Source organism: Myxocyprinus asiaticus, chromosome 43 (assembly GCF_019703515.2).
Source record: "Myxocyprinus asiaticus isolate MX2 ecotype Aquarium Trade chromosome 43, UBuf_Myxa_2, whole genome shotgun sequence".
Taxonomy (NCBI): domain Eukaryota; kingdom Metazoa; phylum Chordata; class Actinopteri; order Cypriniformes; family Catostomidae; genus Myxocyprinus; species Myxocyprinus asiaticus.
The window spans coordinates 34064547-34080332 of record NC_059386.1 but is presented as its reverse complement, the minus strand read 5'-3'; the positions used below and the strand labels follow the sequence as shown (position 1 = coordinate 34080332).

Here is a 15786-nt window from a genome sequence, read left to right as displayed (position 1 = left end):
TGTGAAAATCCCAGGAGATCAGCAGTTACAGAAATACTCAAACCAGCCCATCTGGCACCAACAATCATGCCATGGTCCAAATCTCTGAGATCACATTGTTTCCCCATTTTGATGGTTGTTGTGAACATTAACTGAAGCTCCTGACTCGTATCTGCATGATTTTATGCACTGCTTCCACACGATTGGCTGGTTAGATAATCGCATTGATGATTGTTGGTGCCAGACGGGCTGGTTTGAGTATTTCTGGAACTGCTGATCTCCTGGGATTTTCACACGCAACAGTCTCTAGAATTTACTCAGAATGTTGCCAAAAACAAAAAACATCCAGTGAGCGGCAGTTCTGTGGATGGAAACGCCTTGTTGATGAGAGAGTTCAACAGAGAATGGCCAGACTGGTTCGAACTGACAAACTGTACAGTAACTCAGATAACCACTCTGTGCAATTGTGGTGAGTCACCCGCCACAGAAATAACCCACCACTGCGCATAAAATATCCATATTTGGCAGGTGGGTGGGTGCTAATTTTAAACTCTGAACAAAAGGAAAAACACAGAATTTACTAATTTCATTAACCAGAGGTTACATCACAAATACATCAAAATTTAGTAGGGAATCGAGCAATAATATTAACAAGAAAAAGAGAGAACCACTCGCTATTTGGCTGGAGCTTTAGCCTCAATAAACCATCTGAAACTGAACATAAACGCCAAGGAACTGAAACCTGCATAAAATGAATAATAGTTCAATGGGACGGAAGCAATGCAACAGTTACTACATCTAATATTTATCCTTGGACCTGTCCATGTTGTCATTTCTGTGAGAAAAACTTCACTGTGGGAATGTGTGGCCATGAAACTTGTCACCCTCAGACATGTGTGGTGTTTGCTGATACACATGTGTAACAAGGTTTAAAATGGGCAAGGAGGAGGCGGGAACCGGCTGAACAGTCAAAGTAATATTTAATGAAACAAAAAGACACAAACATAAACACACACACACACACACACACACGGCAGCTGTGTGTGGCTCTCTCTCTCTCTCCTGAACTGCCGTATCTGGCTCGGCCTTATCCCTCTCCGGCTGATTAGCCCGATTGCATGGCCGGCCCTGCCCTCCTTGTCACAGCGTGACTCTGCGAGTGCTGAATGTCCCATGTAATTACAAGAAATTCCACTGATCATGCAAGCTATATCATAGCTACATGCAACACCACACATTTAAATGTTTTTTTGTTCTGCTGTTGCTATAAAATAATAGTATGAATAGGTCTTACCCAAGTTACAGGCTAAATCAACATGAATGTTTTCAAACATTACTTATTTATTTTTTCCACAAATCATCCCACGGGCCGGAGATGACTCCTTGGTGGGCCGGGTGTGGTCCGCGGGCTGTATGTTTGACACCCTTGCTCTAACTAATCACATCTTAGATTTTATGCATATACCTCCTATTTGTCTTTAACTTTTGTTTTTAAACCAGAAGAATGAAATGGATCAGAATAGCTAAAGGCTTGGGTATAGTTCGTTTTTCTGCGTTCCGGATCAGATCGCGCCCGGCCGACCACGTTGCCTTTCTGAGTATACTTTTCTGACCGCGAAAGAATAGGAATGCATTCATCGCATGCGCACTACAACTGCTTTGTGACACTCTTTTAGTACAGTGAATGGCCAGTGCATGCGCAGACGATGTGCACAGACGATGACCACGTGCGCGAGTCAAGAAAATCTAGGCAAACAGGTCAAGCCGCTGTGTTGATAACGCAGTTTGCGTCACGGACACCTAAAGTATACTTTGGCCTTTAGTATTAAACATAATGAGTCTTATCATTGTTTTTAGTATTGTGAAACATGTACATAAATGTTAGCATGGTGGAATTTTTTTTGGGGGGGATATGACCCTATAAAAGGTGCATTGTGATTGTTACAGTTTGCATAGAGAAAATTTAAAATGCACAACTAGAAGTTTGACATTAATTAAATTGACACTCATACAATCACTCCTGACTGTTGTTCTCTGGTGTGTTTCAGGACTATAAGCAAGATGAAGACCCAGAAATCTTTCATTCAGAGAAAACAGGCAGAGGGCCTTTAGGACCGGACTGGAAAGTGAGAGACACTATTAAACCACTTAATTTATCAGAAATGGAAAGAGATCTTCAGTTTTTAATCTGTTCTCGATAAACGGCATGCATGATTTGTTTCCGAACAGAAAGAGCTCTTGGCCAAGCCAGACGCCCCTCGTATGTGTGCGTACAAACTAGTCACCGTCAAGTTCAAGTGGTGGGGACTTCAAACTAAAGTAGAAAACTTCATACACAAGGTAATAAAAACACTGAAGAAATACATTGCTCTGCAAGGCCACCATGCAGTATCTAAACATTGTTCAAAATCTCTTAGCGGCTTTGTAGGGCAGTACAATCAGTCCATATGCAAACTTAAATGGATTTATACAGATTCAGCCTTCTCTTGAAACAAAATATATCAATAGTACAACTCCACATGCAGTAGTTGTTTAGATTTGCATCTTTCTTATCCCTCAGTGCTTTGCAGTAATACTTGACCTGCTTGTTCCTCTGTGTTTGCAGCAAGAGAAGAGAATCTTCACGAACTTCCACCGTCAGCTCTTCTGTTGGATTGACAACTGGGTGGAGCTCACCATGGAGGACATCCGCCGGATGGAGGAGAAGACACAGAGAGAGCTGGAGGAGGTGAGAACAATAATAAATGTCAAGAACTTGAAATTAACTGTGGACACTGTATATCAAAGGCTGATGTGTCTTTGATTGCTGCTTATTTTGATCCATTTGTGACACATCTGAAAACGTATTTTCCCCTGAAACTTTGAAACTGTCTTTGAGTCGGACGTGAACCAAAATAATAACGTTCAGTTCAGAGAGTGAGTAATTTGTTTATCCAGTAACCTCTCTATTCGATTCAGTTGAATGTGTCAGTTGTCCGAACGATTCAGATTGATTCAGTTTGAGCAATTAAAGTAATCCGTTCAGAATAGTGATTTTAATATGACTTCTCCAACTGAAAGACGTTACACTATCTGTTCTTTGTTGCGTACAACTAGCGCAGCAGTGCCCGTCATCTTTTTCCCACTGTCTTGGTTCCGGATTTATTTTTCCCCTTGATTTTTTCCATAGGGATATGATAAAATCCTTCATAAAAGGGTTCTAAGCCATGAACCAAACCAACCAGCTCTGAGGTGAATCGCAACATTACAAACTTTGATTTGAAGCAAAAAAGTATTTGACAATTGGACAAAAGACAAAGTGTATTTAATTTTTTAATGAGGGAATGAACTACAATCCCATGAAGCACTGAAAATGGAAAAACTATAGAAAAATAAATAACTATTGATTTTAAAGTTAAGCATAGAAACTATATTTTAATTTTATTGCAAAATATTTAAAGATATACAAATATAAAAGTAGGTTGAGAGTCTACGGAGACCAACTCAATAGGAATTTTTCATTGATTCTCTGATTGGTTTCCCCCTCAGGATCATGGGTAATGTAGTTCTTCACCAGGAATTCCGCAATAAACACCATTTCTAAAACAAAATTAACTTAAGTTGAAATAATGCAGACTGATGGCTTCAACAGAAGCATATACCATCATAGGTATGTCTTTATCTGTTCTCATTTACAACCAGTTCTCCACTGGAAAAAATGTATAGGATTTTTATTTCCGGAACCAGACAGTTGCGCTCTGTAAAAAGATGTTGATGTTCTCATTTGATGTGCAGAACACTGGGCTCAAGAATATTCAGCCCAATACCTGTATATTCAATGCCTGTACATCCTCAGCCTACACATCTGGCCAGATTTTATAGCATAACGGTGGGCGTTTATATGTGTAATAAAATGGAAGTACATCTGATATTAGCACCAGGAGTTGTTGTTTGCCTATAGACTTAAAAATGATCACTTTGGTTTCATTTTCTTCTAATGCGCTCAACAAGCCACGTGATGAGATGCGCAGATTGACGTCTCAGACGTTGAGGCAACTGAGATTCGTCCTCCGCCACCCGGATTGAGGCTAGTCACTATGCCAACACGAGGACTTAGAGTGCATTGGGAATTGGGCATTCCAGATTGGGGAGAAAAGGGGAGAAAAAAAAAAAGATATGAGTTTTTTTTTTTTTTCACCACTGGTCGTGGCTGGCAGCTCACTGATATGGTCTATTTTCAGTTGTGTGTTTGTTTTGAACGCAGCCCAGCTGAAGTATATAGAATTTTTGGCTCTGCGGCTTTCCTGTATCCAGTAACTGCAACAATCCAACTGTATGCAGTCTGTCCAAACTATGACATGCTCTATGATCACTTTCAGCATGCAGCCAAGGAAAACCACAAACTCCTCACTGCCTGGGAAATATCGATCAATACATTCTCTTCCAAATCCCAGAGGCATACTCGCTTATTAGTTTTATTCTGAAGCTACGGTTGGCCAAGAACAATAAAGCGATTCCTTCAAGCTATCAGTCATATTACTACATATATCTTTCTCTAAACCAGTTAATCAACATCTGTTATTGCCTTAAGTTGTAAAAAAAACTGCCATTTATAAAACAAGCACTATATGTACTAAAACTTATATTTAACAAACAGTTTTTTTTTTTATGCTGCTACTATCTGGCTGCCAAGCTGAAAGATTGTATTTGGATTAATATTTGATGAATCAAGTTTACTTTGGCTCTGCTGCTCTTTAGAAAAACCTTCCAAGGTATACATTTTTTTCAAACCTCTCTTGTGGAAAAATGGTGAATATGTTTCCAGTGATGATGATGTAACCCTTTCAGTGCCTCAATGCTGACAGTTATCAACTGTTAAATGGGTTAATCTCACGAAAACCTTTGCATATTTCTGGGTCATATTTCACCTTAAAATTAAACCTTGACTTAACTAATGGCAGAAGGGGCAGTGTGCAAGTAATTCATGCAATAGAGTGCAACAGTGCCCGCCCACTTTTTCAGGAAGTTTTTTTTTTCCATGGAGATTTCATAAAATCCTTTATAAAAGAGTTCTAAAACATGAATCAAACCCACCAGCTCCGAGGTGAATTGCAACATTGCAAACTTTGATTTGAGGCAAAAAAATTATTTGAAAATCGGTCAAAAAGACAAAGGTACAAGACTGTGTAGGGAATGAACCTCAATCCCATGAAGCACTGTGAATGACATAATCGAATTAATAATAGGTAACGCGCTCAACAAGCCATGTGATAAGATGCGCGGGTTGACGGTCTCAGACGTGGAGGCAACTGAGATTCGTCCTCCGTCACCCGGATTGAGGTGAGTCACTATGCCAACACGAGGACTTAAAGTGCATTGGAAATTGGGCATTCCAAATTGGGAAGAAAAGGGGAGAAGAAAAATTATTTCCCCTATGGAAAAAACGTATCAGATTTTTACATTTGGTGACACTGGTAGTGCAGAAATGACACATTTCACCTTCAGTGTTTCTAAAAATTTTACTTTAATTTTCTTTAGACTTTGTTGTGAAAAATGGCCCGAATATTTGAGATTTTCCAAATATTCTATTGGCTGGTTTGATGTTTCTTAACTCATTCCTTTCAGGTTGACATCGGTAAGTAGTAAGACTGCATTAAATGGCATGTTTTGTTTGTAGATGCGTCAGAAGGGGTCCGTACGAGGCACAACGGCAGCTGAGGAGTAGCCGAATACTTTGTAGTAACAAAAGGCAGGTGGAGTGACTCCGTAAGTCTTGCGAGAGGAGAGGTGGCCATTCAGCCTTAAATTCTTTCTTTTCTCATTCTTCAAAGTTCACTTTTCAACATTGCTGCCCACTAACTCATCACTTCGCTGCCTCCATTCCAACTAACCGCAACCTACTTTCTTTTGTTGTTTTTCTCTTCACCTTGACGAATGTAACCCAAGTTAAAGTGTTAGTCAGTTCAGACAAACTTTTGGCTGAACCGCCCAATTGCATTCCCTCAGGCCAGAGGAAAATAGTGCCTCAGCGGTGCAAATTAAAAACAGGTGTTTGCAGCTCCTTGAAAATGGTTCATCTGATAGATCTAATGGTTTTAGACTCCAGTTGAAAGGTAGAAGAGCTTTTTGGGCAAGGAGAGACTGGCTCGGTGTTTAAAGTAAGTGTGGTGGCCAACGGCTAGAGCGTCCAAAAGCAGCGATCTTCTGTCTGAAGTTGTTGATCTTTGCTCTAAATGGAAACAGTCTGGGATGTTTACAGGAGCTGCTGCAATTCCATCATTCACCAGTGCCATTGTTTTCTTTTCCAATACTTCATCTTTAAAATGAAAATTTGGTCTTAATTTACTATCCCTCATGTTGTTCCAAACTTGTATGACTATCTTCCATGGAACACAAAAGGAGATGCTGGGCAGAATGTTTGGTCTTTGTCATACCATGAAAGTGAATGTGTACTGGACTCTGTCAAGCTCCAAAAAGGGCAAAAATGAATGTTAAATGTAGCCCATGTGACTCATTCTTCCCCCAGAGCTGTCATATGGCTTCAGAAGAGTTGAAACATAACACATGCCAAAATTTGCTGGATTTGAGAGTTACAGCAGAAGACAAGATTACATTGAAATCTTGAAGGATTATTCTGGGTTCAATACAAGGTAAGCTTAATTAACAACATTTGTGGCATAATGATGATTACCATTACCCAAAATAATTTCATCCCTCCTTTACAAAAAAGCAAAAATCTGGGTTACATGCACTTACAATGTAAATCAATAGGGCAAATGCGTAAACGTTTCAAATCTATAGCCACAAGACGTAAACAATATGCGTGTTATCATGAATTCAGTGTGATAAAATCGCTTACTAACTGTTTTCAACTTCATTGCCATCGGAAACACTAAAATAATCAAAAACATGATTTAAACAACTTTACAGATCAAATAACAGACTTTTTTTTTTTGTTTGTTTATTGAATTTTTTTAGTATAAGAAACAGGATAAAAGCCGGATAAATAAAGAGTAATTTGAAAACCCACCCCATTCTCTGATTAAAAAAAAAAAAAAAACCCGGAAGTATTAATAAAGCATGTGCGAGTGGGCCTGGGTAGCTCAGTGGTAAAAGACGCTGGCTACCACCCCTGGAGTTCACTAGTTCGAATCCCAGGGTGTGATGAGTGACTCCAGACAGGTCTCCTAAGCAACCAAATTGGCCCGGTTGCTAGGGAGGGTAGAGTCACATTGGGTAACGTCCTCGTTATTGCTATAATGTGGTTCATTCTCAGTGGGGCGCGTGGTGAGTTGAGCATGGATAAGGGTTTGGAAAAGAAATAAAGAAAAGGGTCCCAAGTCTGATAGAACATACCAGTATTACCCTTTATGGTGCACCTGATCTTTTCTAAGTGGATAAAGCTCATTAACCCCCCCCTCCCCCATTCAAAATTGGTCCCATTCACTTAATTTTAAGAGAAAAGGAGGGACCAGTTGAATTTTTGTTTTTTGTGGTAATCAATATTATGCCACAAATGCTGTCGATTGAGCTAAATTTGTATTTGCTTTTAAAATTCCTTCTGTTCCTCACACAAAGCTATCATATGGCTTCAGAAGATGTGTGTGTGTGTGTGTGTGTGTGTGTGTGTGAGAGAGAGAGAGAGAGAGAGTAATTTTTGGAGCTTGACCACTATTATTTCATTGTACTGAAAACAAGCAAATAAGTCAAACAGGTTTAGAACAACATTGAGTGAGTAATGACAGTTTTCATTTTTGGATGTACTATTCCTTTAATCATTTATAATTGTTTTGAAGACTTGCACTGTTTTTGCTTGTATTGTCCACGTTTTCAATGCATTGAATTTATTGGACGCCTTTCAAATGAGCTACAATCTTCTGTTGATTTTGAAACATCTCTGTACTTTATTGCAGCAGTTTATGAACTTAATAAACTTTCTTCTTGCAAGAGGAATTCTGTATCTACTGAGAGCCATAGACGCAGAATGGAGCACAGCCGCTTCGTATTTGCGTGTTATTCTCCCTCCCTGTGTTTGGCTCTGCTGTAGAATGATCTGGAAGAGATGAGACACTCCTCTGACACTGTTTCCAAACGCCTCTGCCCAGATCTTTTTTTCCCTCCATTGCTCATTTCTCCTCATCGCTCCATTTCTTCTCTTTGCTGTGTTCTTTGTTTCTAATCACCGCTTTTGTGTTTGTTGATTTTTCCACAGTGTGTTTGGACATGGTGCATGTGAGCATGTGTGTTTTTCTGCACGCTTTGATTTGAGTGAGCGTGCATGTGTTTGTGTATATAAAGGAAAAGTGAAAAAAAAAAAAAAATCAGACCATGGTATCTGAAGTCCACCAGTCCACGGTTTCCTAACCAGGCGTTTCCAGTGTCAAGCGACAGTGACAGCCAATTAGAACAAAATTTAGTTTGCAAAGGCAAGCATCATTTACTGTTGCTCATACTTCATGCTTGGGGATTTAAACAAAACCCTAAACCTAAGTATTAAACATCAGTGTGTAACTCGTCCAGCTCCGTTTGTGCTACGGACATTAAAGATACCTCAAATCATGCGGCTTGAGTAGAGGTTATCAATTACTTCTCTAAGTGAACAGACTTATGATTTTCACCTAGCTGTTGATAAAATTCATTAAAAAACATATAGGGGGTGTTTGGGGGTCTGCACAAAATTTCAAATATAGAAAAGTAATTTTTACTGATTTGTAATTTTTTTTATTTATTTATTTTTTTTTTATTATTGAAATTGACTTGTTAACCTTAGAAATAAATTAAATGTGTAGTATGTTCATTTGTAACAGTTTTACCGACTTTTACATTACCATTTCATCCCTCTTTCTAAAGACTGGTCAATGAGATTAATTGTGATTTTATTTAATAAGATACACTGTCAATTCAATACAAAGTTAATATTTAAGGAAATATTCCAGATAATTTGTTTTTATTTAATATGGCTTTAAAACAATGACAATATAAAAGCTAATTTAATTTGGCCAACAAAATTACTAATTTTCTCACAGTAAAAATGGGACTTTATTAGGGCTGTTAATCGATTACAAATTTTTTATGAAATTGATTACATGACATGCTGATTAATTAAATTAATCCCAATTAATCACATATACTGTATATAAAATAATTCAGATTGAAAGATATTGCATTATCTTTCGATCTTTAATTAGATCTTTGATTAGACAGTACAAAAATTGACTTTAGAAGTCAATATATTCTTTGTTTTATTCCCATTTCATTGAACATAAGTAGACAGCAATATATTTTGCAACTGAGTTTGTCCATCTGTCCTGTTCACACAGGACGTGTTCTTGTGTTTTGTACGCGTTGTTTGTCATAAGCATGTTTTTAGGACACTGTGTCAAGTTAAAAGTAGTTGAAACTTTGGAAATTGCGTCTCAAGCTTCCTGTTTGACCTTTGACCGGCTCTCATTCTGTGGCTCCTCTTCTTGTGAGATTTGTTGAGGAACACTTGACTGCCTCATGCTGATGTGGCTTGTAAAAACACGAAGTTACATGTACATGTAGTTACATGCATGAAGTTACGATGTTAGGGAAGTACGTGCTTTTATTACAGATTTTTCATATGGGTCAGGAGGCATGATTTTTCATTGCTTTATTTTTTATGTAATTAATCGCACTTAATTAACACGTTAATTGGACAACCCTAGTCTTTATACAAGATATATGTATAGTTGCTGTACATATATGTAGGGGATCATAATGTTTGCCTGGTTAGGACTGGGTTGGTGGGGTTATTACCTGCAATTAATTGGTTTACTTTTATGTATGTGATTGAAAAAGTTGTTGTAAATAAATATGCCATATTCATTTTATTCATAATTATTATTACCATTTTTTTCCTTCTCCCAGCTTCGTAAAACTGGTCAGGTTCGAGGCACCAGTGCTGCTCACGAACAATGAAGCAAAACTAAAGAATCCTACCACAACACCGCTTGACGATCGACATGACTGCATTCAACCAACCGGCCAGTGGTGGCGCTGTTCTCCACCAGACTAAAGAATGACACAATGATCAGCAGTACTGTATTCACCTCCTGTACGACACTCAACCTGCCAACAGGGTGGAAACAGTTTTACACTGGATGAAATTTCGCCTGTTTTCTAAACCGTCAAGAATGTCGGGCAGGTTTATCCAGTGACATTTACCACTTAACTAAGAGTTTTGGAAATATCAGAGTATTGCTATATGGTTGCGTTATTCTATTTCTGAAAAGAAAAAAAAATATTAGAAGTACTGAATTTTGGTAGGAATTGGACCAACTCTTTGTTCGTTTTGTTTGATTGTTTATAATGGTATGAATCCCCCCCCCCCCCATATAAAGCACTTCTTTTAGTTAATTTTAGGTTTAAATCATTTTTAAAAGGTTTTGATTTTAGATTTTCATTTGTTATATCAGCATAGTCTTGCCTATCATCTTCTTGATTTTCTATGAAATGTGTTATGCTGTTGCACGGTTGGAGAATTTCCCAGCTACAAAAGAAAGCATGCACGTTTGCGCACAAAACACGTTTCACAGGCCACCTAAGCTTCGCATGAGCTCAGGCATGTTAGCTGCAGTTTTTGAGAGGGTTTCTGTTTTCAAAGACCCTCAAAGACAAAACCTCTCAGGATTTTTCAAATGAACATTCATCCGAACAGAATCTAGACCGGAGCAAACGCTGAGTTGCTGTAGGACAAGAACTGCTTTTATCTACCTATAACGCTCTGCACCTGAATGTGTGCATAAATATAGTCTAGGATGAAGAGGAGAACTTTAGAAATGTAAAATTTAGCTTGATATTTAGCTGAGATTGTTCAATTTCTGTATCATACCAGGTCAGGGTTGAGTGAGAATCTAATGTGCAGGTAGGATAGGATGAATTTCACAAAATAATAAATGGTCACATTTCATCCCAGAAGAGAGGGAAAAAAAACTATTTTTTATGAAGGAAATGAAGCCTATGTTTAAGACATTTAAGATTGTTTGCATTGCAACTAGTGCTGTCGGTCAATTTAAATATTTAATCATGATAAATTGCATAATTTTTCATAGATATTCACGATTAATTGCAGATTTGAAAAGTGCTGATATTTGACTCATAGCTTCTTTTTCTGTCAAATGCATTTAGTTCCATCCTAGAAAACAAAACAATATGTAAAGATGTTTTATTAACATTTTCCAAACAAAGCCTTCCACAGTATAAAGATAGAAATGCACTAAAATGGCACCAATTCAAGTAACATTAAACATTTCCCAAAGTCTAATTGGAAAGTTGACTAATTGAAAGAACTAGTCTCCACAGGTTGCGTATTTCTTGCGATGGGCATTAAATCCCTTTAACTCCAATATATCCTCCACAATATTAATCGGCTTGCAGACTGTGGCTATCCACTTTGCTACAGCAATCGTGAAGCCGCAATAATATGACTTGTGTCGGGGAGTCAACGCATTGCTCAACGACAGCAGCAAGCACTGCTCTGAAGTTTGATCTCCACATGAGGAGCGCTGCAGAGAATGAGTTCAGAGTGGCATACTACCAATATTGCTCTTACATTTTCAGTAATAGCTATGTATGGCAGATTTAGTAAGAGTAATATGGTAGCATGCCATTCCAAACATTGTCAACGTCTTGTTCTGCTTTTAGTGCTGGCTCTGCCCATGCAATGATATTTCATCCAGTTGTCCTGTATATATTAGCTGACGCTATGAAAGATCAGTGGCAACTCAGGTCAAAATGTGAATGGTTTGTACTTTCAGCGGAGCATCGACAAACATTTCACGGGAGAACTCCAACAATCTAGCCGGCCGCAGCGGTCCCTAATCAGTGTCATGGATCGTATGTTTGGCTTTTAGGTGATAGTTTAGACTTGACGTGCTTCTGTGGTAATTAAATTTTGTCTTACAAAGGACGCAAGGTACTTTATTTTTGTTACAAGTCCCATCTGGGTTTGTTTTGTAAAAGGTCCTTTCTCCATCGCTTGATCATAATGAAATACTCAGAGTTTGATAGAAGTTTAGCTCAATCGACAGCATTTGTGGCATAATGTTGATTACCACAAAAATGTATCTCATCCCTCCTTTAAAAAATAAATAAAACATCGAGGTTACAGTGAGGCACTTACAATGGAAGTGAATGGGGCCAATTTTTGGAAGTTTTAAAGGCAGAAATGTGAAGCTTATAATTTTATTAAAGCACTTTCATTAATTCTTCTGTTAGAACTTGTGTATTTCAGCTGTGAAGTTGTTTAAATCGTAATTTTTGCGGGATTTCAGGGTTACATGTTTACACACGTTGTTTACGTCTTGTGGCTGTACTACAGTGAGTATTTTAACGTTTATAGATTGGCCCCATTCACTTCCATTGTGCCTCACTGTAACCCAGATTTTTTGTTTGTTTTTTAAGAAAAGGAGAGAGAAGTCAATACAAGATATATGTAATAATACTTAACAATTTAATTACTGTCATGATACATCATTTTCAGAATACAATATATATATGAAAATCGGGGGGGTGAGGTGCTTATCATGAAAATGTCACAATGGCAAAAAGATTTTAGAGGTTCTAAAAATAGGCTTTATTTTCTTTAAAGTGAATTTTTTGTTTTATTTTGTTTTGGGGTGAAATGTAACACAAATGTGTTCTTTACTGGTTTTGAGATTCACCTGCTAAGGGACATGAACCCGTCCTGCTCAGATCGTCCAGTCTAGCAAAAACAAAATTTGCTATTTGTACCTGAATGCAAATTGCAGGGCTGTTTTATCACACCTCAAGATTCATCTGTCATAGTAACAGAACAGTAGGGTTTTCAAATGTACCATAAGTATGGTTCTCTGTTCAAGTCCTACACTCTTGTGTTAGTTATGAAGCAATTGGAGAACAGTGGGCGAACTGTAACTTGATTTGATTTTTATCATATGTGTGGCCAGTGTATTAGTCTATTTTAATGTAGTTTTCCAATCTTTGGGTTTCTTTGGACGGCTTGAGTTTGCACAGAAGCAAACTAGTGCCTGATGTCTTCGTTTAAATGTGCTTCTGCGATTCTGAATATCAGCTAAATCTTTGTGCATTGTGTTTAGAGTGATTGTCAATGTATAATTGCACATTTGTAATAGATTTAAGCCTTTCTGTGCACAGAATGGGGCACAAGAGACTTCCTCAACACACAGAGGGAGTTTCTTTATATTTAACATTTTGTTACTTAATGTCCCTTTTATTTCAAGGTCCACAAATGTTCACACAATCACGTTACCTGTCGCGTAATGTCGCATTGTACCCTGTGATGAATGTGCTACCCTAAGGGCAGATTAGATTAGTGACAAATCGGTCACGTACACACTACAATGATGTGTATATGGTTGTCACTACTCCTCTGTACACACAGAGTTCAGTTATTTTTGGGAAGTGAAAACTGAATTCACTTCCCAAAAAATTCAGGTAGTGACTATTGAAGTGTGTACAGAACCAAACAAAACTACTAGTTGAATATCATGTTAGGCCATGTCTACACTTAATACGTTTTCAGTTTCCTAACGTCATCATTTTCCAAAGTATTCGGTTTTCGAAGAGCGTTTTCGAACTGCTTTGTTTTCGGTGGAGGAATACGCCATTCCAGTCTGGATGAATGGCATAAACGTAGCAAAATCCATGTATTAATGTGGACAATAGCTTAATGGGGAAAAAAACAGCGCTTTTGTCGATGCCGGTTTATTATAAATTTCTAGATCATTTTACAACTTTGGTTGCAAATTTGTTTAGTCAGAAATAGCTAATTCCAAACTGGTTAAACCAATGGCATTTTGGTTTACAGCTGCGTAACGCTAAAACATTGCTATAGATCATCACCATGTCAACCAGTGCAGATTAAGAAGTGAATCTAGTATCCCATACAAACACATTATTGGATTCGCTCCTGTATTTAAACACTGTTGTCACTTCCCAAACTTCGCAGTGTGTACATGGCCATACAGAAGACAATTCTTGTGTACCAAACCCACTTATTTCCTTTTTGGGGTTTTCTAATGGGGGGCTGCAGTTTGCAGGATGTCTGGTTTTCATCCTTTTTGTGCGTTTCCTCAGTCAGACATCAGTGCACTGATTGTTCAGTTCTGTGTTTGTGTAAACACGTCTATAAAATACTGTCTTGAGTCTCATGGAGCGTGTGGTTTACTTTTGTACGCGTATTTAGCTTTTTTGGGGGGGGGGGGGGGTTAGGGCAGGTTTCAGATACAATGAATTAATCAAACATTGTAATAAGCATAATTGCGCACTTGGAGAATCTACTGTCTTTGTGTTGGGGGTGGGGAGGTTACACAATGCTGTTTTACTGTCTTTCTGATTGTTTGAAAATCGGGAAATATCAGTGAATGTACATTGGCGTTTTCTTTCTTTTTTTTTTCGCTTTTGAATTGGTTATAAAAATAAACGATTATAACAGTATATCTAATAAACTTCGAAACAAGTTGTGCTTCTCAGTCTTTATTTTAGAATTTCCTTTTCTCTATGCTGTCTTACTATGAAATGCAAAACAATGTTCTGCTTTGGAAGCATTGTAATACATTTTGTGGTAACATTTTAGAATAAGGTTTCCATTCATTAACATTAGTTAATGCATTCGGTACCATGAACCAACAATGAATAATATGTTTTTTATAGCATTTATTCATCTTTGTTAATGCTAGTTAATAAAAATACAAGTGTTCATTGTTAGTTCATGTATTATGTATTATATGATGAAATTTACGTTAACCAAGATTAACAAATGCAGTTAACTAATGTTAACAAATGGAATCTTATTTTATAACATGATTAATCTCTGAATGCAACAGGAGTCAATGAAAAACAGTCTTGGAAAATCTAGGAATATCTAGGAATTTTAAAATGTATAGGCCAGAAAAAAAATCATGAAAAGCCTTTGCATCAAAACATGCATCTTGTAGGCATGGTGTAATGTAATGGACATTTCCATAATGAATGTACATTTTTCTAGTTAATGTCTTTTTGTTTTTGTTTATTTAAACACTGGAAAATGCTCATTGTGTGTGCAGTGTATGTGTGTATATATATATATATATAATATATACAATGCATCCGGAAAGTATTCACAGCGCTTCACTTTTTCCACAATTTGTTATGTTACAGCCTTATTCCAAAATGGATTAAATTCATTTTCCTCAAAATTCTACAAACAATACCCCACAATGACAACGTGAAAGAAGTTTGTTTGAAATCTTTGCAAATTTATTAAAAATAAAAAACAAAAAAAAATCACATGTACATAAGTCTTCACAGCCTTTGCCATGACACTCAAAATTTAGCTCAGGTGCATCCTGTTTCCACTGATCATCCTTGAGATGTTTCTACAACTTGATTGGAGTCCACCTGTGGTAAATTCAGTTGATTGGACATGATTTGGAAAGGCACACACCTGTCTATATAAGGTCCCACAGTTAACAGTGCATGTCAGAGCACAAACCAAGTCATGAAGTCCAAAGAATTGTCTGTAGACCTCTGAGACAGGATTGTGTTGAGGCACAGATCAGGGGAAGGGTACAGAAAAAATTATGCAGCATTGAAGGTCCCAATGAGCACAGTGGCCTCCATCATCTGTAAATGGAAGAAGTTTGGAACCACCAGGACTCTTCCTAGAGCTGGCCACCCGACCAAACTGAGCGATCGGGGGAGAAGGGCCTTAGTCAGGGAGGTGACCAAGAACCCGATGGTCACTCTGACAGAGCTCCAGCGTTTCTCTGTGGAGAGAGGAGAACCTTCCAGAAGAACAACCATCTCTGCAGCACTCCACCATTC

General features: G+C 37.8%; 1 protein-coding gene across 2 annotated transcripts in view; it reads left to right on the top strand.

The window, feature by feature from the left end:
• Positions 1-14465, top strand: part of LOC127433717 (phosphatidylinositol transfer protein beta isoform-like) — a 28938-nt gene extending 14473 nt beyond the window's left edge. Inside the window, exons 8-12 of one of the 2 annotated variants that reach the window (XM_051685864.1) lie at positions 2028-2105; positions 2209-2319; positions 2585-2707; positions 5636-5724; positions 9850-14464. In XM_051685864.1, coding sequence (XP_051541824.1) covers positions 2028-2105; positions 2209-2319; positions 2585-2707; positions 5636-5683 — 360 coding nt within the window. In that variant the 3' untranslated portion in view covers positions 5684-5724; positions 9850-14464. Of the gene's footprint in view, positions 1-2027; positions 2106-2208; positions 2320-2584; positions 2708-5635; positions 5725-9849 lie in introns of both variants that reach the window. The other variant, XM_051685863.1, reaches the window with a different exon arrangement.
• Positions 14466-15786: the final 1321 nt, after the last annotated feature.